Below are 23,827 nucleotides of genomic sequence, written 5' to 3'. Positions count from 1 at the left end.
ATCCACAAGAGTCGGGTTGGGCATCTCACGATATCTAGCATGATCTTTTATGATAAATCTCCAATAAATACCGGGATGATACAGACTTCAAAGTTAAAATACTCCAGAGAGGGATAAAGGAGTCTACAGTCCATCAAAAACATACCTAGAGGGCCAATAGCACAGCCAGAGGAACCTTCAAGATGTAGGCCGAATCCCTCCCTGCCTAGGTGAACTGGAGAGATTAGAGTTTGTATATCCGCAGTCTCGCGACTCATGCTTGTAGGCATTCTTAAGAGAGGGTGGCTGGCTTTGGTCAGCCGAAAAGAGTGAGACAGTCCCTCTCTCCGAGAACTGGAGGCGACGAGACTGTCACGAACCAGGGGTTTCTGGGCCGGGAGGGTCGAAGGACCAGGGCACTGCACCCCGCAGCTGTCGCTCCTGCAAGGAAAAGCTCTGGGTGCGTATGCGGCTTGTCACCTCCTGGGTGCGCAGTGTAAGCCCGAAGATGTCCTCGTGGTAGCGTTGCTGATCCTGAGAGGAGGAAAAGAGACCGGTTGACCGACCAGAACACGAGCAGCCAGCATAGACCTACCCTAGCCAGGCCCAGGCCCGCCCCCTTCGTACCCGCAGCACGCCGATGACGTCACCGGCCTCGTCCAGCTCCATGTCGCCCTCTGTTGCCAGAATTCGCTGTACGGTCTGCAGGACGCTGGTTGCCATAGTGACGTCGCCGCAGACAAACATGTGTCCTTGCTCGAGGCACAGCACGCGGTGAACCTCCGTGGCCAGCTCTGTCCTCAGGAGGTCCTGTACGTAGGTCTGGGGGCGGGATGAGAGGCGGGCCTTGCGGTGAGAACACCCATGCTGGGGACGTGTCTAAGGGGAGGGTTGGGACTGGGTGGGGGGCTTGGGGACCGCCCAAGCCTGGTAGCGCCATCTGCCATCTCTACCGCCTGCTGCCTGGTACCTTAGGGCTGCCAGGATCCCTGGAATAGGCTGTGAGGATGTGTCCAAAAACCCCGCGCTTCTGGGCATCCAGTACTTCGTCTCGGTAGAGATGGTCGAGTTCGGAGCATCGGCAGCCAAACACCAAAGTCATGGGGGCAGGCTGCAGCCCTGAGAGCAATAAGGTGGTTTGAGAGGGCCTCCTTCCTCTGGAGGAGCCTTGTTATCACCACCTCCAGGCCACGCTTGCCCAGGGTGCCAGCCAGGCTTTTGGGTTGGAACAACCACAATCTTGGCTGTTCAGCCTCTAGGGGCAAATAGGGTGCTTTCACCCAGAACCTGGCACACCTCTGATTTACGGAAGGAAATAGGCATTCAGGCAGCCGAACCAGGAGTGGAACTCCGCTAGAACCTGCTCTATCTACTCAATACTGTACCCAAGGCCTGTGTGACATCCCAGAGTCACTTAACTCCAGGCCCAGCTCGTATTCTTCTGTACCTTTCAACCATCCTCTCCCACACAACCTTCTTTTATTGACACCTGAGCAGATAGGGTTAGACTGGGTGGCCCTAGATGAGCTCTGCCGTGGTTAGGAATCTATCTGGAGCTGTCTCCTGTCTGAACTCCTACCCTATCCCTTCCTTCTTTACCCTCAGTCCACTTCAAATCCTATTATATGCAGAGGGACCACCAGGAAGGCAAACAAACAGGACCCAGTCCTCTCCTCCCCTCCCCTCCCCATTAACTAGCTTCTTTTCACCTTTGGTCCTACTTTCTTTTATGGCCATTTCCTCCAGCCTCACTCCTTTCCTCCTTGGCTTTCTTCTGACTTCCAGGTGCACCCTTCGCCCCAGCCTCACCTTTGATCTCAATGTCATGTAATCTTTCCTGCCAGAATCCCCGGAAGGGTGCAATGCCAGTCCCTGGGCCCACCAGGATGCAGGGCAAGTTGGGATCAGGTGGCAGCCGGAAGGAGGGAGCCCTAGGCAGAGAGAGTCTATTAAGGCCTCTTTTCTTCACCCACGACCTTATACATACCCACCCAACTTTGGCTGTATAGACAAGAAAGCCGAAGGCCCAATAACAAACAACATGGGTTTCTTTGTTGTTGTTGTTTTGTTTTAGGCAGAATCTCACTATACAATTCTGGTTGGTCTGTAACTTGCTTTGTAAACAAGGTTAGTCTCAAACTCACAGAAATCTGCTTGCCTCTGTCCTCCAAGTGTTGAATTAAAGGTGTAGAACCACCATGCCTGCTAAAAACCTAGACTTTTTCTTTTTTTATTTTATTTTTTATTTTTTTTAAAGATTTATTTATTTATTAAGCATACAATGTACTACTGGCAAGGAAGGTACCAGGTCTCATTACAGATGATTGTGAGCCACCATGTGGTTGCTGGGAATTGAACTCGGGACCTCTGGAAGAGCAGCCAGTGCTCTTACCCTCTGAGCCATCTCTCCAGCCCAAAACCTAGACTTTTAACATAGTCTATAGCCAAGGACACAGAGAGACATGCAGGGGCTATACTTTCACGAAGCACTAGGGCACTGGCTAATCCATGTTGTTTCTGGCAGTTCTGGTTTCAGGGGCAGGTCTCTGCACTGTTATTGAGGTTCAAAGCTCAGCCATAGTTGTGAAGTGACCCAGAGACCCCACTGTTCTTGATGTACTAATAGGTCCTCCATTGGAGACCTAATTACCAGCTAATCCTGTGTGGCACCCCTCCCCCCTCCACGCAAACACACACACACACACACACACACACACACACACATTCCTCACTTGTCCCTGTCATGCACGTAGCACTTTCTCACCCCTGCCTGGACACAGATGACCTCTTCTACCCCTTCCCTACCCCAGAGGCCTCACTTACCCCCTGATGAAGCAGGGCACCAGGTCTCCTGCCTTGAGTTGGCTCAGCCATGTAGAACACACCCCATAGTGCAGAGGGCCCAGCCCATCTAGGGATTATGAGAAGAGGCCATTTCAGAGGTCTATCTTGGTCTTGCCAAGACCAGGCACTTCCAGCTCCCAGCCTCACCCTGGGTTCGATACGCCAGCACAGCTACGGTGAGATGGATCTCTCCTGGGTGGGTGCTGGGTGCTGAGCTGACAGAGTAGTACCGGGGCTGGAGCAGGGGCAGCTGGGTGAGGATCAGAGGGGCAGGCAATGCCACTGACGGGAACTGTTCCAGCACCTCCAACAGTGTGGGGCAGCGGAACCACTTCCACTCTTCATAGCGCCGGGGGTCCTGGGGGCAGATATGCTGAGCTGAGGACCCCGCAGTCCTTGCCAGAGTGACCCCTACCTAGCTGGGCCTCCTTAGCATTTATTCATGCGCAGTTCAGGCCAACACACACCCTTGAAGACCCAGAGCAACCAGAGATGTCAGCCTGGAGACAGGCCTTAAAGCACCGGTGCATATTAGCCAGGAGAAGCAAGTCCAGAGAACTTGGCATGTATGGAGTACTTATTTTCACTGGAAGTCCCCCAATTTATTTATCATCCTCTAGTCTAGCCTCTGCTCCCCACAGCATGGCCCCCACCTGGCTGAGGGCCTCCAGCTCCTGCTGTTCGCTGGACTCTTCTGCCAGGGTGCTGAGAAGTCGAAGGAGGCGAGGGCTGGGCGGGGAAGTGATGTCCAGGAAGAAGGTGAGAGCCTGGCGCAGTGTACATGGGGGCAGCCGGGGGTCCCGTACCCAGCCAGGGGGAGGGCCACCTGGGAGTGATGCACAGAGGGGATCACTGAGGCTGGGTGGTCTGAACTGAAGTTCCCTTTGTTGACTTTTGGGGGACTGACCAGGTGTTACTGTGTCTTATTGGAAAACCTGTCCTTGAATGGTGGCATGTGCTTTTCTGAGCAGCTCTGATATGATATGAGCAGGGCTGGTGGGAGACCCTGGCTAAACTGGGTTTCTCTGATCTCCTCTGCCTGTAACCCATCAGGTTATCTTATCTCCAGGCATTTGTTGTGGAAGGAGATAGGCCAGCTACGGAGAAATTAGACTGTGGTGAGGCTGAGGCGGGAAGGAGGCCTTTAGAGTGCTTGGTGGGTTCTGGAAAAGGGCCACATGCAACAAGGCCATCCTGGTTAGAGTGGCAGCTAGGTCCAGGTAGTACCTAGGTGTGAAGCATGGTGGTAACCCTGTGGGCACTGAGCACCATAGGGTCCTGTGCCAGGGGATGCAGCAGGCTCTTACTCTCCCACCCCAGGCCACAATCCTCACCAGGGCTGCCCTTTTCCAGTTGCTCCACAGCCACAGGCTCTGTGGATGGCGGAGGGTCCTCCACTCTGCTCAGCAGTGCCTCCACTAGGCCGGGTCGGTTGGGTGGGCACACACCTATGTGGTCCCCTGGCTGGTACTGCAGTCCCTCTTGGCCACTAGTGTCCAGACGCACCAGGATTGTGGCTCGGCTAGGAGTGTGAAGGGAGGAGTTATTGAGGTCAGAAAACAGGGAGGAGGAAGGAGGAATGTGGGAGGAGTATGGTTGGTCTGCGTGAGGAGGACCCTAACAGTGAGGAGAATGGGGTGAGCCATATCCCTCACGTGGATTTGCTGCTCTGTAGGTTTTCCACAGAGAGGATCGTAGCCTGGAACATCTTCCGCCTATGCACATGGGTCAGCCCTGGGGAGCAAGAGAATAAAGGGGTCTGAGCAGGTGAGTGGGTCTTGGCCTGTGAGGGAGAATCCTAGGACCACCCCCGCTCCACTCAGCAAGGTCAGGTTGAGGTCAGGGTTGTACCTGGTAGTAACTGCAGGCTCTCAGCCTGGGTACTCAGTCGGTACCTCTGGCGCTTCCAGCTGCGTTTGGGGCTGAAGATGTCTCGGGCAGCAGCCTTGGCATCTTCTCCCACACAGAAGGTCTCACAGGCGGCCTGAGGGATGAGTAGTGAGGGCCTAAGGCTCCTTGCCTCCAGGAAGCCTTAGTGTATTAAGGGAGGTAGGGCTGGGGCTGCTGGTCACCTGCAGTCTCTTTTCATTTCAGTCAGGGCAGCCCAAGTTCCTAGCTGTGGGGTCAGCACCCACATTGGTGACAGGGAGACCAAGGCTGAGGTTGTTGCTGACCATGGCACTTTATTTTCTAGCTCATTTGGCCACTATGATAGGGCCCTGACTTGTCACACCTGCTTGTCTGATGAGTACTGACGCCACGTCCCTGAGAGCACACTGTTCGGCATATAGTAGTACCTCAGTGAAGGCAGCTGTGAACTCGGACCTGAGTCTGGATTCTCTCGGGACCTAACATCTTCTGTGTCTCGGTTTCCCATCTTGACCCTTCAATTAGGTTCCAGCAAAGATCAAATAAGATACTTCTGTTTTCAGAGGCAGGGTCTTTTGTAGCCCAGGCTGGCCTCTAACTTGCAGTGTAAAAAGGGATGGCTTTGAACTTCTGTTTCTCCTGTCTCCACTTCCCAAGTGCTGGGCTTACAGGAGTGTGCCACCACACTTGGTTTCTGTAGTGACAAGGGCTGAGCCTAGGGCTTAGTGCATGCTGGGTAAGCACTTTACCACTTGAGCTACACACCCCATCCCTCTCTGAGATGCTTCATGCAAAGCCCTTAGGACAGTGTATGCAGAGGGCCAGTGCTGTCTTGTAGAAGGGGAGGGATCCTGCTCCGTCTCTCTGCTTCTGGTCAGGGACAAACGGACAAGCAGCTTGCTGTTCCAGCCTTGAGATTCAGGGCTCCCCGTGGTGGGCTGGGTCCTTTCTCCAGGCTGTTACTGTTTCTTTTCAAGAGTGTGCAGCCTTCTATCTCTTCCTTCCTCCCTGGGCCCTCTCCCTTCCTTCCGATCCCCACTGCTACTGTCCCAGTGAGCCTGTCTTCCTGCTCCTCAGAGGCTCTCATTCGTCTGTATCACCACAATTATAAAACATCTCGCTGTGGGCTCACCTTGCTCAGAAACTTCCAGCATCTCCATTTTCTCTAGTCTCTGGGTCGTAGTTTCTATTTCTCTTTTCTCAATCTTGACCTTTTCCTTCCAAGCAAACCCCCTGGTTTCTTGCATTGGGTCTAGACTAACAAAAACTGAGTCCCAAATGGATGGACAGATGTGGGGGCTTCCTCACTGATTGAGAACTGTCAGTGTGACGAAGATGCTCTGGGGGAGTCCCTGGGATACTTCTCTGTCCAGAACCAGCCCTTCAGACCAGGCACCAGGGCTGCTCTCAAGCTTCCTGGAGTTTCTACTGGCCTGAGCTTTAGCCCTGACCTCTGAATGACCCTCTGGGCCCTGTCTTTCTTCTTCCATTTTGCCTGCTTTGAGTAGGAGTCCTGATATGGAATTTCCCTCTGTATGCTATGAATACTTTTTTTTTCTTTTTTAACCATTGGTTAATAAAGAAGCTTCTTCTGCCTATAGCAGGGCAGAATATAGCCAGGCTGGAAGAGATACAGAGAGAGGATAGGTAAAGTCAGAGAGATGCCATTTAGCTGCCAAAGGAGATGGTCGCCAGAACCTTACCCAGTAAGCTACAACCTTGTGGTGATACACAGAATAATAGAAATGAGTTAAGATATAAAAGCTAGCCAATAAGAAGCCTGAGCCAATATGCTGAACAGTGTTGTAATTAATATAGTTTTTGTGTGATTACTCAGGTCTGGGTGACCAGGAAACAAATGAGCAGTCTCCGTTTACAAAATGGTGCCCATAGTTTGGGGCTAACCTGCGTGTCCAGCCACACACTTCGTGTCTGTGCTTGTATGCCCGTGCGAGGTTAAGAGGGATGTAGCTGAGAGCATGCCTGCCACTCAGCACCCTGCCCGGGAAAGCAGCTGGATTGGGTCTGCTAGGTGTGCCCAGGCAGGAAAGCATGGCAGAGTCCCACTGCCATACACAGAGGCATTTCCAGGCCACGCAGCATGCTCCCTGGCAGATTTAGCTTTTACTCAGACAAAAGGGGTTTATGTGCTGCACGGTGCTTCCCAGAGTTGAGATGGTGAGCACAGCTCCCACCCAGCAGTCGCAGAATTGGCAGTGAACCTCTGCCATGTTGGTCTGGGTGGGGCCGAAAGGCAAAGCAGCCTTAGTCCTAGCCAGTTTAGCATTTGAAGAAGCAGTCCTGGTCAGAAAAGGATTTCAGATACACAGAAGGACAGATTCAGACATAACAGACCTCTAAATGAGACACAGTGTGTTTAAAAAATGTACATAGGCTCGGGAGAGAGAAGGAAAAAAGTATAGATAAAACAAAGCCTTTAAAGAAATGGTAAAAGGGGCTGGAGAGATGGCTCAGTGGTTAAGAGCATTGCCTGCTCTTCCAAAGGTCCTGAGTTCAATTCCCAGCTACCACATGGTGGCTCAGAACCATCTGTAATGAGGTCTGGTGCCCTCTTCTGGCCTGCAGGCATACATGTAGGCAGAATATTGTATACATAATAAATAAATAAAATTAAAAAAAGAGACGGTAAAAGTAATATAAAAGAGTACAGATAGTCATAGATTAAAGAAATAAAGGTAATAAATATTAAAAAGTAATAGAGTAAAAAAATCAATGTAAAGATAAAAAATATACAGAGTCTGGATTATTCATATTACTGTGTTTTCTTTAAATTTTTTTACTGCAGGAAAACATTTTATTCTGGGGCTGCTAAGTTAAACCAACATAAAGGTATCTTGACTTCAAAATTTGGGGCTTTGGAAAAGAGATTCTGCTTTTGTTTCCACAGAAAATAAAAACCTGTGGATTCCTCTCAGGTTAATGTGGTTTGATGGAACAATACCCCCCAAAAGTTCTCTGTGAACCCTAAAAATACTTTGCCTAACAAAAAGCAGGAAGCAGTTTGGAGAAAACTATGCCCAAATCCCCAAAATGATTGTTTATAAAGGTTTGTTTTCATTTAAAGGGTGTTAATTATAAGTGATTAATGGTTACAGTCAATTTCAAAAAAAGATAAGGGGAATATGATATAGAGATAAATATTTTGTATTGGTATGGATCATGGTCTGTTTATACAAATTTAAAGTTGATTTTGTTACATTTTATAATTTCTACTCTTGTTTAAGGTATTGTGTTTGTGCAGCTCATTTAAAAATGTAATGTATAATTAAAAATTACAGATTAATAGTCATTTATAATAGTCAAACTTGTAGTCTTGTTAGGTTTTCTAGATGTACAGAAATTTATTTCAGATGGATAGGTATTCTTCAAATCTTTCAAAGACTTACAAAATATGGTGTTTAAAATGTTTTAAGAACTTAGACTTTTCTTGACAGTGAGACATGTCGGCTTCTGCAGCATCAATTACTTCAGAGAGCTTGGTGGGCATTGAAGAAACTCATTATGGAATTTGCCTTCAGTGTGATAAGGCTAGACATCTGGGCAAGAAACTGCTCTTGCCTGGACTGCTTGATGGTATGCTGTATGAACTGGACATGTAGGACCCACAGAAAAGTGACTGCTGAACTTTCCAAAAGACGGAATGGTCCTTTAGGGTTCCTGCCTCATGAAAAAAAAGACCTGCCAAACATTTTGTAGGACACAGAAGAAAGCAAGTGATGAGCTTTGTCAGTACAAGGCAGAACAACAGATCTTCAAGTCTCCTGCTTCACTGAAAAGTCTGTTAGATATTATGGGCCTGTAGGCTGAATATGGATGCCCCAACATTACAGAAGAACTTTGGGTGACTGTCCAGGCGGCCAGATGTCTCTGTCAATTTTAGAGTTTTGGAAGTTGCTAACAATGTACTTCCTGTTTACTTAGGTAATATATCTTCCTGGGGTCTTTAAAGAACTGAAGACAGTTATAGTTTTCCTTAGTTATGATAAATGTCTCTTAATTCTAGAGTTTTGGAAGTTGCTAACAATGCACTTCCTGTTTACTTAGGTAATATTATATCTTCTTGGGGTCTTTAAAGAGCTGAAGGCAGATAGTTATAGTTTTCCTTAGTTATGATAAAAGATAAATTAGATATGAAACTTTAGATTCACAAAGATAAAATAGATGATAGCATATATTTTTTAATTTTGCCAGATACAAATAGACTAAATATTGTAACTGTAATTCTTGTTTAAACCTGTCTTGCTATACGTAATTTTACTATATTAAAGTTAAAACCTTCCTTTTTATTTAGACAGAAAATGAGAGTTGATGTGGGATTCCCCTGTGTATGCTATGAATATGTCTTATTACCATTGGTTAATAAAGAAGCTGCTTCTGCTTATAGCAGGGCAGATTATAGCCAGGCTGGAAGAGATATAGAGAGAGAATAAGTGAAGTCAGAGAGACGCCATGTAGCTGCCAAAGGAGATGGTCGCCAGAACCTTACCCAGTAAGCCACAGCCTTGTGGTGATACACAGAATAATAGAAATGAGTTAAGATATAAAAGCTAGCCAATAAGAAGCCTGAGCTAAAATACCAAACAATGTTGTTTTAATTAATTAATATAGTTTCTGTGTGATTATTTGGGTCTGGGCGACCAGGAAATGAACGAGTAGTCTCCTACTACAGAGTCCTGGTGCCCTGACTTTATTCCTTTGTGCACCCACTGTTGGGGGCAGCTTATGGCTATCTGAGGTGCCCTTCTGTAGGCCCTGCCTGTTCTTTTTTGCCATGTTTCTAGCCTGATGTGGTGCCTCTGTTGGTAGTACCTGTTGTCCACTACTTGGGGCTGATTCCAGAAGGGCCGGCTATTGAGTGGCAAAATTAAGGCAAGTTTTGAAAAGAATAGGGCAAGGCCAGAGAACCAGATTAGGAAGTCAGTGAGCATCTAGTCTCAGTATTTCAGGGTTCAACTACAGAAGCCTGGAGAAGGCGTCTCAGGTCAGACTCAGAACAGAGGTTTGCCCAGGGTCAGATATAGGGCACCGGGTCGCTCACCTGGAAGGCTGCCTGGGCCCAGCCTCGGAAAGCCTCCTCCTGGCCGCAGAGCTCATCACCCTGGCCCAGCTGTAATAGCCGTTCCCCACCCAGCTCCTCCAGCCTTGTGTCCACTGCCCGAGCAAAGGCACAGAAGTGGGGGTATGCTCGGGAGCCGAGCCCAAAAACACAGAACCTGTGGTACAGGGAACCGTTGTTGAAGTCCCCATGCCAGCCCATGTCTACCCAGGCGGTTTCTCTCTCCCGTTCACCCCCTTTAGTGAGGACCCTAACCTGAGGGTGCCCAGAGCGCCTGCGCTGTCTGTGTTACTGGACTCTTTCCTCTTGCGCCGCCAAGACGATACCAGGGGATCTGAGCAGGAGACGCTGTTGAATCGGATTTTGTAACTCCTGGCAAGAGAGGATAAAGACGGGGTGTCACAAGGAACTGGAAACATGGCCCAGTCCCAGCCAGGGAACAGGTTTGTGGTTCCTACTTCTGGGGTGAGAAGGGTTGAGATGCAGCCTTGAGGTAGTGGTGGAGGGCTCTGCTCTGCCTCTCCTTCTGGAAGAGACCTCAGGATTGTAGGGGGATGTCATAGGCCAGGTTCCCAGTGACGGTGGCCCTTGTGGCTGGATGGTGTCCAGGCCTCATGCTCTCTGTTCCCCAGCTTGTTGAGAAGGACTTGAGAGACCAGGGTAATGTCCCTAAGATCTCTCCCTTTTTTTTTTTTTCCGAGACAGGGTTTCTCTGTAGCTTTGGAGCCTGTCCTGGAACTAGCTCTGTAGACCAGGCTGGTCTCAAACTCACAGAGATCCGCCTGCCTCTGCCTCCCGAGTGCTGGAATTAAAGGCGTGTGCCACCATTGCCCGGCAACCTAAGATCTCCCCTTTAGTGTCCCCAATGCCTCTTGTCCCGTCTCCCTGCTCCCACTCACTTGTGCTGTTCCGGCCGAGGGGAGCTGTTGTAGGGCCCCGACATCTCCATCAGTGCTGCTGCGAAGCTCTGTGCAAGGAAACACCATGTGTTTGCATCATGGTTAGTGTTATTTTGTACTATACAGGAGCTTAAAACCAGGCTGGCTGTGTGTATGTGAGCATGTGTGTATGTGTGTAGCCTTGTATCGTTGAACACGCGTGCTTTGACTCACAGAGGGTTACATCACAACACATGCACTAAGAGCACTTAGAAGCTGGGAAGGCTTTAACAGGATGTGCAGCACACCCTTTACCCCTCTCCCCCCACATCTAAACACATCAAGAAAACACACTAGAGTGTGGTTCTTTCCCTGCAATTGTGGGTAAATGGGAGCCGCCCAACAAGCCAAACATAGCATCCCATTCCATGTCTCTAGTCTGGGCACAGATCCAAGTTCAGAATCTGAAATACATTTATTTTCTTTCTTTCTTTCTTTCTTTCTTCTTCCTTCCTTCTTTCTTTTTCTTCTTTTTTTTTCATGATAGGGTTTTTCTGTATAGTCCTGGCTGTCCGGGAACTAGCTCTGTAGACCAGGCTGGCCTCAAACTCACAAATATCCACCTGCCTTTGCCTCCTGAGTGCTGGGATTAAAGATGTGCGCCATTACCACCCAATGAAATAATTTCTAATGGACTCATATTGCCATATCATAAAGTAAAAAGTCACAATTGAAACACACTAAATTGGAGGCTATTTGTACTTACATAGGTGCATATAGTTTGTTTTTTAATGGAACCATGTAATTCTTGCTTGCTTTTTACCAGTGACTATTGTGGATAGCCTTCTAAGCCAATATCTTAAGCTTGGCTTCATTCTCTTTTCTGAGATTTATTTCTTTTATTTTATGGATATGAGTGTTTTGCCTGCATGTATGTTTGTGCACCGTGTGCATGTCTGGTACCCATGAAGGCAAGAAGAAGGTGTCAGATCCCCTGGAACTGGAATTAAAGATGGATGTGAGCCACCATGTGGGTGTTGGGAATCAAACCTGGGTCCTCTGGAAGAGCAGTTGGTGCTCTCAAATGCTGAGACATCTCTCTAGCCCTTTGACTTCTTTATGGTGGCTATATCCTCCTCCCATATTTGCCTGTATGGTGGTGTATGACATTCCATGACTGAAGGACACTGGGTAGCCTATGAACCATTAGTTCTCCAACATCTTCACCCACATACCATACATCTTTGTGAGGCTCAGTCAAGTGGTCTTTAGAGGTGGGGTGGCTGAATGAGGACTTTAAAAACTGGGTGGACATGCCAGCTGTAGTACATGCTTCTAATCCAAGCAGGTTGATCTGTATGAGTTTGATGCCTGTCTGGTCTACACAGTGAGACCCTATCTCAAACAAAACAAAACAATGGACAGTGACCGGTGAGAGGGCTCACCAGGTGAAGATGCTTGCTCTACACGAGGGAAACCTGAGATTCATCTGTGGAGCCCACCTAAGAGTGGAAGGAGGGAACCAACCTCACAAGGGTCCTCTGACTTCCACACGCATGTCACAGTGTACGCACGCACACACACACACGCACACACACGCATACACGCACACACTCAACCTAATAGTCAATTCTCGGTGGGGTGGTCAAGTCCTTCTTGAGTGGCGAGGGAAGGAAGCTCATTCTTGTCCACATCAACACTGGGCACGAGCAGCCCCCAGCACTTTACCAGCTTTGGAATGGACAGAGCTTCAGGGCCTGATGGAGTGTAGGGGGTTATTTAAGTGGGCCACCTCAGAGGGCTCTTTTACATTTTGGTGCCACCATGGAAACAAGTTAGAAATCACCCAAAACACAGCTCCTAAACGCTAACTATAGATCAGCTGGGGGTGTTTCTGTGGGGTTACTCTAGTCAGCACACGAGACCTGAACTTCAGGATTTTTTTTTTTTTTGAGACAGGGTCTCATGTAGCTCAGGCTTGATTCTAATTTGCTATATAGTGAAAGATGACCGTGACCTTCTAATCCTCCTGCCTCCAACTCTTGAGTGCTGAGATTACATATGTGCCACCACACCCGATGAATGTGGTGCCAGGATTCAAACCCTTTGAATATGCTAGTCAAGTACTCTACCAATTGTCCTATGTCCCCAACCTTGAGCTCCGTGTGTGAATGACTTAGAGTAAGTACATAGTCATGTAGGTGTTCACAAATCAGACGTGTGTGTGTGATCAGCATCCCTCATGAAGTAGTGCCAGCATCCTGAAGTCACCTTTGTGCCTCATACTAGTCTCCTGATCGAGAAATCCCCCTGGGTTAGAGTTGCCTGGTTTTGAACTTCAGACAAAGTGGATTCTACCATATGTATTTACGGCCTGTTTCATGTTTCATCTGTATTGTGTGTTGTAATTTGTTCACACTGCTGTACCTCATGTGAGTTTATCACTGTTTATCCAATCTATTGTTGATTGACACTTGAATTGTTTCCAGTGTGGGTGTTATGAGCAATGCTGCCATAAATATTCTTGTTCATATCTTTGGTGTATATACTCTGTTTTCTGTGTGATACATTTCTTCCTCTAAAAAATTTGGGCATGAAATTGAAATGCTCACATCTCAAAAGCGTGGTTTAATCTGGTCATTTGACAGTTTGAAAAAACAAAATAGAAACCCACCCCCCACCCCCGAAAAAAAAAAAAACAGTTAAACTTACATCTTCCCTATGACCCAATAATTCCACTCCCGGGTATTTATCCAAGAGAAATGAAAACACAAGCCCACAAAAGCCTGCTACAAGAATGTTCTTAACAGTTTTATTCATAATAACCCCAAATTGGAAGCAGTCCAAGTGTCTATCAACAGAAGAATGGATAAACAAGCCGGGGCTGTTCACACAGTGAACACCACTCAGCAGGGGAAGAAAGTACTGAGCCATGGACAGGGACAAACCTCCAAAACAGGCAGAGTGACCGAAGCCACAGCACTTGCACTTCTGAGACCCATCTATCTGTCGTGACTGGAGAGTGCCTTGGAGAAGCTGACGAGGCTTTGGGAGGGGGCGGGGCGCATGAAACACTCTGTGTCTTATTGGACTGTGGGTCACACACACCACTTCTCTGCTTCAAAGCCAAATCATGATGCCACTTACGGCTTAGTGTTTGTCCCTCCAATCTTGTGTTAATGACATTTGGAGGTCAGACTTTTGGAGAGGGTTGGGTTGAGAGGGCTCTGCCTTCATGAGTGGTTTCATCTACTCACGGATTAATGGATTAATGAGCTGTATTGGGAAGCCCTGCTATAAAAGCGGCCCTCTCTGGAGCGTTCCTACTGTCTTGCTGTGTGATGCCCTCTGCATGTCATGATGCACAGGGAGGTCCCTCCAGACACTGAGTAGATGCTGAGACAGGTGTTTGGGTTTTTTTGTTTTAAATCTTTTATTGCTCTTATTTTAACTTGCATGCATGCATGTCCTTACAATGTATAGAGGTCAGAGGACACTTTGCAGGAGTTGGTCCTGTTCTTTTGGCCTCAGGCATGGCAGTGAGTGCCCTTTACCTACTGAGGCATCCACCTCTTCTTACCTGACCCAGTTTCTGTTTGTTTGTTGTTGTTGTGGAGACAGGGCCTCATTATGTAGATAAGGCTAGCCTGAACTCCATCTGCCTCTGCCTCCCTAGTATTGGGACTAAAGACGTTCCTGTTTTGGAGTCTCCTGTAGCCCAGACTGGCCTTAAACTCAGTTTTGCTGTAGATAACCTGAAACTCTTGATCCTCCTGCCTGTGCCTTTCAAGATTACATATGATACCACACTTGACTCATAGAGCTCTGTTTCAGTTTGCTTGTTTTAAATAAACAAACATTACAGCCAGGGAAAGGGCTTCTGTCAGAATTCAAGCTTGCTGGGAGCCATTTACCTTTGGATTCTAGAGGAGGGACTCAGCACTAATAAGGGCTCTGACATCTGAGGTGGGAACAGATGAGCAGGTGGAAATGCCTCAAACTCGGGCACAGAGCACACCACGGGAAGATAATGGTTATCCACGAGGCATTTGATGGCCTCGGATTTTGTTTAAGCCATGTTGAGCAAGTGAAGCTATTTAATCTGTGCTGGCACCCAGAGAGTGCACATGCCTCTTTTCAGAAAAAGAAAAGGGACAGTTACAGCACTGAGGTGAGCAGGCAATCCTTGTTTTTCTCATTTGTCGAGACCTGGAGGCACTCTTTGGTCAGCCAGGAAGTGCCTGCCCCGAATGAAAGAGTTGCACTGGTAAGAGGGACATAGGAGTCAAGGTTCCAGCAGCCAGTTCCCATTCCCGTCAGGAAGTGGGGCTACTTCATCAGATTCATTTTCCGTCCTGGTGCATGTGTGTGCGTGTGTGTGCGGATGTGTGTGTATGTGTGAGTGTGCATGGGCGTGTATAGTATGTATGTCTGCTCCCTCCCGTCCAGCTGCTCCTGTTTCTAGTCTTTCCTCGCTCTCTCCACCCTGAAAGCCTTACCTCTCCATTCTCCGGGGGATCCCCATTCCCAAAGGTGCTGGTCACCACCAACACCAGTGCCTCGTGCTCCAGGGACACCACGTCGTACTCATCCATGCACAGGACCTGTGGGGAGGAGAAGATGGATGTTGGGACTTGTCTTCCTGCTGTCCCTGTCCTCACTTAGGCTGCCTTGAGAAGACAAGGCCTGATTGAATCCTGGATCTTTGTAAATTTTAGTTTTCTTTGTGAAACCCATCTTTTACTTTTTTTGAGACAAGGTCTCGTGAAGCCCAGGTTAGCCTTGAGCTCATTACTTAGTCAAGGATGACCTTGAACCCTTGCTCCTCTTGACTCCACCTCCCAAGTGCTAAGATTACAGGGACGCACCACCATTCTGGACTTGACATGAACCCTTCCTTTTAACTCTCTCATCATCTAGGCACCTCTGAAGAGGTAGACAGACTCTTTCCCGTTTCCAGCCCGTCTCCCAGGCCACAGTCCTACCCGGGGATCAAACGCCTTCCGGAAGAGCCTCCCCAACTGCTGTGCATAGCTCTGGGCCCGGCCAGTCTCAGAGCCATACAGGATAGTCGCCTTCACACGCTTCGCCATCACAGTGCCCATGAGTGATGCAGAGATCTTCACTGCACTGCAGGCAAGGGTGGGGTGAGGGCATCCTATGTGCATAGGGGCCAGACCTCCCAGGTAGGGGTCCAGACCTCATCCCAGCAGTCTAGGGGTACCACTACTGGGCTTATTCTCTTAAAGTATGGAGAAGGGATGTAGTCCCAGGGTACCCACTTGGCCACTTCCTTGAAGGTCTTCTTCCTGGTGATACCCGTGCCCTTTGCTGCACTTCCCTTCCAGGGGTCAGGCTGCAGAAAAGTGATGGGGTGAGGAGGGGAGGAACATGGAAGATGAAAGTTAGCAGTCCTTGTGGGCTGCCTAGAGTTGAGCTAGGTGGGCAAGAGCCAATCAGGTTGGGTACCTGGTAGTGGAAGGCAGGGGACAGGAAATAGTTGACCATCTCTTGATGGAAGACAGGAGTGAGGCTGCCTGAGATGGGGGGTACAATCCAGGCCCAATCAGCAGGGCAGCCCCCTCTGGCCTTCTGCTCATTCTCCAAGTGCTTCATGAAGGAGGCTGTGGCGGCATGGTGGTCTACAATGGTCACTTTGGCCAGCTGAGGTGAGGACAGGAAGAGGCTGGACTCAGAAATGCCCTAAAGATCCCCCACCATTTCTTTGTCACTGTCAGCCTTGCCTGTGCCTTGGGTCACTGCAAATGACATTTTGCAAATGTCCCCACAAATCTCTGCAGATTGCATAACCATGCTCCAGGTTTTAGCAGGGAGAGCAGCCCTGATTTCCAGCGTCTGTGTGCCTTGTCACGAGGGCTGGGTGCCGAGATAGACCTGGGGCCTCCCAGGCTACCACTCTGCCACACCCTCAGGTCCTTCCTCAACCCTTTCAACAAAGGTATTCACCAGGCATTGGTTTCCTCGCCAACCCCCCTCCCCTGTATTATGACCCTCCCATACCCAGCATGCTTTCTCCCCTAGTATTAGAGATTCCAGACGCCAGTGGGTCCCACAGTATGCCTGTGTCCAAAGCTGCAGATACAATGTGCCCCATGACACATGGGCTATAGCATATCCCAACCCTGCTCAGTTTCTGTGTCCCCTAGCCCCCCTGCCCCCAGCTGGGCCCATGTACCTGGTAACTGTGCAGTACAGCCACGTTAATTTCCACTGCTGCCTTGTCTTTCCACAGTGAGGAGGTTGTCCGAGTGTCTAGATCCATGCAGACAGCCACATCCTGGGGCAAGTTGTACAGGGTAGGGACAGAGGATCAGGAGTGGATAGGAGGAGGGGGTGAGAGGAATACTGAGTTGAGCCAGTGTTTTGCCCACCAAGGTACTACGTGGCGGAGAGGGCAAGTCCCTTCTCAGCACTGGCCCTTCATTTCCCTTCTCCGAAATGGGTGTAAACCTTTTCTGGGAAAAGGTCCCCTTTGAGCCAGGCATGGTGTTCAAGTCTATACTTCCAGCTGTTGGGATGCTGGTGCAGAGAGATTACCATGAGTTCAGGACCAGCCTGGAAACACGCACGCACACACTGCTTTGAGAATCTGATGAGCTATCCTCCACACGCGTCCTCACTTCTACCGTTCTTTCTTCCCAGCTTTGGTGACTCCAAAGCTCACCCACATCCCTGGACCGGACTCAGCTCACATTTTCCCATGGCCAGCCCTCTGGGTTGGAGGAGGGGTGGCACACAGCTTCATGTTTCCTTCCCTCAGCATCCCCTTACCTCAAGTATGTTGTAACGGTGAGGGTCACACAGGTCCCTCATGCCAATCTCTGAGCTCATGTACCAGCCGCTGAAAGGGGCAGCGGGGAACTCCAGGCCCCCGATCTCCAGAAGCATGTTGGACACAGCTGGGAGGGCATACCAACGCAGGCCAAGGGCAGCAAACCACTCTAGCCTAGGGTTTCGGGTTCAAATTAGCCTCTGTGTAGAGTTGCCATGTGCCCCTCACAGTCCTTCTTCAAAGGACTCCGGGTAGTCCCACGCCCACCCTGTCCTTTCATGCTCACGTGGGGTGCTCCAGAGGCACCTCGAGGACCAGCTCTGGGGGCAGAGTGAAGAGTTCTGGGGGCTCATCGGGAGCCTGGAGTAGCAGGGGCAGCACATCAAAACGGCCATTTCCTGGGGCCCAGCCGTGTTGGATACAGAGCTGTGGGAAGCAGGCAGAGGAGAGTTCAAGGGAATCCTCACCATTAGCCATTCCCCATTCTTTACTTCAGGGACTCCTCAGCAGCTGGGTCTTTGTATCCACTGGAGAACCCTGTCCTTTTGTAGTCGAGGCTTTCCTTTCACTCCTGACCCTCCTGCTTCAACCTACCAAGAAGTACAGAAATGCACCGCCATGCCTGGCTTCCCATCTTTCACCCCAAGGAAGGTCCCCTCCTGCTGCTCCCTTGGTGCTCTTCTCTGCATTCCATGCTGTGTGCCCTGGCTTTCCTATCCTCACAAGCCTGGGTGCCCACTTGTCATGAATACTCTTGGCTGTCAACTTGACGCACCTGGGAAGAGGAAGCTTCAACTGAGGAATGGCCGCCATCACCAGACTGGCTTGTGGCCATGTCTACAGGGGACTTTTATTTTATTTTATTTTATTTTATTTTTTTTTGGTTTTTCGAGACAGGGTTTCTCTGTGGTTTTGGAGCCTGTCCTGGAACTAGCTCTTATAGACCAGGCTGGTCTCGAACTCACAGAGATCCGCCTGCCTCTGCCTCCCGAGTGCTGGGATTAAAGGCGTGCACCACCACCGCCCGGCCTACAGGGGACTTTTATTGATCACTGATTGATATAGGTGACCCAGCCCACTATGGCCAGCGCCTGGGTTGTCTGGGCCTGAGGTATTTATAGAAGGTAGCTGAGCAAGCCAGTTAACATTTCTTCATGGCCTCTGCAGGTTCCTGCTTCCAGGCCCCTGACTTTCTTCAGTAATGGAGTGTGACCAGTGAGTTGTACGAGGAAAGAAAATCTTTCCTCTCCAGATTACTTTTGGTCAATGTTTTACTACAGCAATAGAAAGCAAAGTAGGTTGGGTGGAGGTGGTGCACGCCTGTAATCCCAGCACTTGGGAGGAAGAGGCAGGCGGATCTCTGTGAGTTCGAGGCCAGTCTGGTCTACAAGAGCTAGTTCCAGGACAGGCTCCAAAATTACAGAGAAACCCTGTCTCGAAAAACAACAACAGAAAAGAAAGAAAGAAAGAAAGAAAGAAAGAAAGAAAGAAAGAAAAGTAGAATACCACCTCAGTGATCTCCACGTTGGCAGGGTCCCCTCGCACGGAGCCATCCTGCTGTCTATAGCCAGCATAGCGCACCAGCTGGCTGTTCCAGATCCGGAAGTCTCCTCTGCCAGGGCAGCGCTGAGGGAACACTGTGATGGCTGAACTGGCAGGGGGAATGAAGCTGGTTAGAGCCCCTTCACTGCTGCCTGGGGTAGGCTTGGGCCTGGGGTGGGGTCACTCACCGAAGATTGCCTCGGTTTGTTGCATACTTAATATGGTTGCAGATGTAGGTGAACATTTCCTGTGCGGTCCTGCAGTCCCGGGCATCAAATACCTGGGCCCAGAGGGGATGGGTCAAGGATGTAGGAGACAGGTGAGGTTTTGAGTGCCAGCTCCAGAGGAGTGCTGGCACAGGGCTTGTTGGGAAGGAGGCCGGGTCTGGAGGAGCTACCCACTGCCCTACTGAGCCTCCTTTGCCAGACAGCCCCACTTGCCCAGAACAGCCTGATTTTCCCAGTACACATCTCTCCACTCCCCTCAGGGCAGACTTGAACACCAGCACAGAGGGGCACCTGCTCACTGCTGAGTGGATGTCTGGGGAAGGTTTCTATTTGACAGGGACTCCACATAGGGGTATTGGCATTGAGTTGCTCATTGGCCAGAGTGCTCATGCCGAGGCAGGTGATCCAGCTCCCTTGAGCCAGTACAGTGACGGAAAGAGGCGGCTGTAGTAGGTGCTTCTAGGGACCCTGTCCGTGACATCCTGATGCTAGGAGAAGTTTGGGAGGTCCTATCCTGTCTGAGGGGGAGGAAACTTGTGACAGGGTAGGGGTGGCGGTGGTTGACCAATGGCTAAAGGAGAGACACAGCAGGGAGTAGAGCTTATTATGAAAGCTTGAAGGGTTCAAAGTTGAACTAAAGCTTTGAACCACTTAGAGGGTTGGGCAGGCGGTAGACAGATTGTTCTGATTTTATTGGCGATGCCTTTGGCATGGCCGAGCATGTGGCTTTCGTCCACATTCTTTCGAGGCCACTTACAGCCCAGGAGGCCAAGGTCATGAGTTCCCCTGTAGGCCCTTGGCTTCTCTCAGTGCTGAGACTGTTCCAGTAACCCAGGCTAGTTCTGTGGTGTGTACCGGTGTGAAGAAGGGTTGGGACTGAGGCTACAGGGGACCTCAGGGGAGGTGGGTGTGAGCTGAAGGCCTCCAGGAGGAGCAAGTTAGCTTTTCCAGCAACATTTCTCGTCCTCTCTACCAACTGTCCTCATCTACTCAGGGAGCCTCAGTATTCTGCCTTGCTTCTGCCAAGGACTGTGGGGTTTGATCGCTGTGCCTTAGTCAATAGGCTGAGTACTATCCCGTAGCATCCAAGGATGGAGCTGATCCCTTTAGCTTTCTCAAAAGGCAATAGATAGGGATGGGTACACTGCCTCACACCCACCCCTCAGGGAGGCTGTAGGAGCTTCCTGTGGCTCTCTTTTTCATTCAGGCCCCTGGTACCCTTCTGGGCATGTACCAGCTGGTTTTACCTGCAGCTTTCCCCACTGGATCCGACCCACACAGCGGGGAGCATTGCGCCAGGCCTGCTTCGCCCCAAATACTAGCTCACTCTCCCGGAGCTGGTAGGTGCCTGTGGCTGCCACCTCAGCCTCCACCTCTTGAAGCCGCTGTTCATGAGCCTGGGAACCACTCCTGGGGAGAGGGGAGGGTCACAAGCCTGGGTGTCAGGTCAGTGGAAGGTGTGAGTAGTGATTAGGAGGCTTCTCAGGTCGGTGGTGGGGTGCTCCAGTGCAGGAGAGACTAACCTTTTGATGGAGTTGTAGTACTGATTGATGAAGTCCCGGGCCTGACCCAATAGCTGCTCAGTGGGTGAAGGGCCCTGGGTGGGCCGGCTCTGTAACTTCCTTGGAAATACCAGTGATCCCAAGCAGCGTCTTGGGGTACAGGGCCCATCCTGGGCCAAAGGAACAGAGAACATAAAGTCCCGGATCAGGTCAGAGTGCAGGGTGAGCTGTGGTTAGCAAGGGCTGAGGTAGATGCCGAGCAGAGGGAGGGAGGTTTGGGAAAGGATGGACTCAGATCCGGGCTAAGATTGGAAATGGGATGAGGTCAGATTGGCTTAGGGTAGCACTCGGGGCTCAGGGCCAAAGGGTTGCTGAAACCATTGCAATGTTCCTTGACCCCTCTGGCCCTTCCCAATTTTCACAGCTTGTAGACAAGACCAAGTCTAATAAAAAAAAACCTTGCTCATATGGGTCCCCACCTGGGCCCAGGCCTCTTCCAACCCCTTCCCAGTCCTAGAAACCTGGGTAGGGCCTGTCCTCACCTGCTGAGCCTGGGCACTGAGGGTGTCATAGGTGATGCTGCCCACTTCCCAGTTCTTCACCCGAGGAAACTTGGGTCCCTCTGGGGGCCGGGTGAGTGGGGGGCTGTTGGGAACCATGGATGGGAGAGAAGTTTATTTCTTTTAGGCCTCTGCACTGTAGCCAAGGGCAGCCTTGTTCACATCAATAACCCCACAGGGTCATCGTCCACCCACCGCTTCCTGATATTTTCTGTCTGCTCTCACAATAGCCTTGGCAGGTGGGCAGTACCTCTGCCCTCCCTCTTATGAAGGCATCAAGGCTTAGACGAATGGGGTCTCTAGCCTGAGAGTGCACGGGGGGGGGGGGGGGGGGGGGGGATCCAGACAGCTCTGAGCACTCTCTAGCCTAGAGTGCTGGCCCAGACCGGTCCTCACTGCCTGCGTAGCCCCTATTTTGTCTCTGCTGCATCTGAGGTTCTTTTAGGGTGAATGTACAAGTTGGAAGTTTGGATACCCAGGAAGCAGTGTTGAGAAGTTAGTGATTTGGGAGGTGAGGTATAGAGGTATAGACTCGTGCATTGACAGACTGACTACTGGGTTCTAGTGGGGTGCCTTTGTCATAAGAAAAAAGAAAGAGCTCTTTGTTCTGCTTTCTTGGTCCAGGTGTTCACCATGGGAAGCCCTTCCCACCAGAGATGACGCATGAGGCCTGTGTCATGCTCGTAGATGTCCAGCTTTCTGAACTGCGAGTGGGATGACCTCCCTCGCGTGTGGTGTGTGTGGCGTGTGGTGTGTGTGTGTGGTGTGTGTGGCGTGTGTGTGTGTGTGGTGTGTGTGGCGAGTGGTATGTGTCTGTGTGTGGCGTGTGTGTGTGGTGTGTGTGGCGTGTGGTGTGTGTGGCGTGTGGTGTGTGTGGCGTGTGGTATGTGTGTGTGTGGCGTGTGTGTGTGTGGCGTGTGGTGTGTGTGGCGTGTGGTATGTGTCTGTGTGTGGCGTGTGTGTGTGGTGTGTGTGTGGTGTGTGTGGTGTGTGTGTGTGTGATGTGTGGTGTGTGTGTGTGTGGTGTGTGTGGTATGTGTGTGTGTGTGTGGTGTGTGTGTGTGTGTATGGTGTGTGTTGAGACAGGTTTGTCTAGCCTCAAGCTCCATATGACTGAGGATAGCCTAGAATTCCCGAGCCTCCGGCTTCCCCTTCCCAATCGCTGGGATCACAGTGGTAGTCCTCCACGCTTGCCCCTTCTCCCTTCGACACGTTACCCTGTCTTGAGGATCGTATTTTGACAAGTGGATAGGAATAGGCACGGGCCCTACTGAGGGGCCTGAGCGGAGCAAAGCCCCCACAGGGAGTCCCGTCCTCTGATTTTGCTCCCACTCACACCCCTCTTGACAGCAGTCATCGTGTGAAGGGAAGCCTCAGAAGCCTTATCACTTCCTCCCAGAACCGCCTGCCTGCGTAGGAGGAAGGGAGGGACTTGGGGCCCTGGTGTCCCTGAGCTGCTGCACGAGACCCTCAGGTTTGGCAGGAGCCGCTTGGCCTGACACCCTGCTGCGATTTTTGGTCTTTCTTCTTTTCAGGGACTCAGGCCCAGGGAAGATCCCTGAGGGCTAGGGCTGCAGGGTTGTATGTAGTAAGGGCTGTGGTGAGGAGGGAGTCCTGAAGGGGGAAAGGGCCTAGCAACTTTGTCTTGTCTTCCACCCCAAGTGTTTGGGTCTCAAGTCCCAGCTCTCCCCAGTTATGTGAAACCCTGCTCCTAGAAGGCTTCTCCCTTGCTCCTGCCTTCTCAAGTTAAGTGCCATCACTACTGTTTGTTGAAGAGTTCCTATGAATTTGGTAAGTAATTCAAGTCCACATTTTATTCACACAGAGGCTCAGAGAGGTTAAGTAACTTGTTTGAGGTCAGTTTTGATAGGTGAGCAACATTCAAACTCTGGCCCAGTTCTGTAGCCGGGCCCCTTATTTCTCACTTTTACCCATTACCTGCCAACTCTGTGTTTGGCCTCTTCTCAGCCATGCGGCCTCATCCTGTCCAGTTCACACTAGCCGCTTTCCGCACTGGTAGCCTGGTCCTCCTGGCTCTCCGCTCTCTAGGCCTCAGCCCTTCAGAAACCCCTTTTACTCAGAGATCTTACCTGCTCATAGCCATGGGGCCCTCACCTGTGATCTGGTGCTGGTTGGGGCGGGGTCAGAGATGCTGGTGCCTGGCTAGGCTCTGGTGCTGGAGAGGTTGGGCCCTGCTTGCCGCAGAGCCCCAGGCCCAGCCCAAGCCCTAGGCCGCAGGGTGGCCCGGGCTCCTGGCCCACACTCTTCAAGTTGCCCATGCCCGCTGCACCTTGACTCTGCTGACTGCTCTGCTGAGTCCTGGCCTTTTCCTTAGGAAGCAGGGAGGGGGTGGTGGGAGGGGGCTCTCCGATGCTGGCCCTTGCCCCGCCCCTGTCCCACACACAATGGGACAGGAACAAGGCTGGCGGGAGGCTCTAAAACCTCGGCTTCATGCCCGCTGGCCCAGAGGGTGGGGGGCCGGACGCCTGGGTTCCGCCTTGAGGGCGAGAGCTGATAAGTGGGAACCCAGGTGTCCAGAGGCCTGGGACTGAGTGT

At 50.6% G+C, this 23,827-nt stretch overlaps 1 protein-coding gene across 1 annotated transcript; it reads right to left on the bottom strand.

The window, feature by feature from the left end:
- Positions 1-21: 21 nt before the first annotated feature.
- Positions 22-23,555, bottom strand: Nos3 (nitric oxide synthase 3). Its single transcript, XM_041640606.1, has 26 exons — positions 23,387-23,555; positions 21,254-21,356; positions 20,733-20,881; positions 20,457-20,619; positions 19,171-19,262; positions 18,950-19,091; positions 17,727-17,866; positions 17,440-17,614; positions 16,844-16,945; positions 16,117-16,311; positions 15,930-16,003; positions 15,633-15,777; positions 15,147-15,251; positions 10,669-10,736; positions 10,025-10,141; positions 9,752-9,926; positions 4,675-4,807; positions 4,479-4,557; positions 4,158-4,345; positions 3,477-3,649; positions 2,971-3,181; positions 2,803-2,890; positions 1,789-1,910; positions 950-1,098; positions 607-801; positions 22-513 (listed from the first exon to the last, which is right to left on the bottom strand). Exons 1-26 carry the CDS (start codon positions 23,548-23,550, stop codon positions 352-354), a joined length of 3,609 nt encoding a protein of 1,202 aa, XP_041496540.1. The 5' UTR covers positions 23,551-23,555; the 3' UTR covers positions 22-351.
- Positions 23,556-23,827: the final 272 nt, after the last annotated feature.

Source organism: Microtus oregoni, unplaced genomic scaffold (assembly GCF_018167655.1).
Source record: "Microtus oregoni isolate MIOR12 unplaced genomic scaffold, Mior012 000064F_ref0000363, whole genome shotgun sequence".
Taxonomy (NCBI): domain Eukaryota; kingdom Metazoa; phylum Chordata; class Mammalia; order Rodentia; family Cricetidae; genus Microtus; species Microtus oregoni.
The sequence above is the reverse complement of the archived record's forward strand: the minus strand, read 5'-3'. Positions and strand labels throughout refer to the sequence as shown.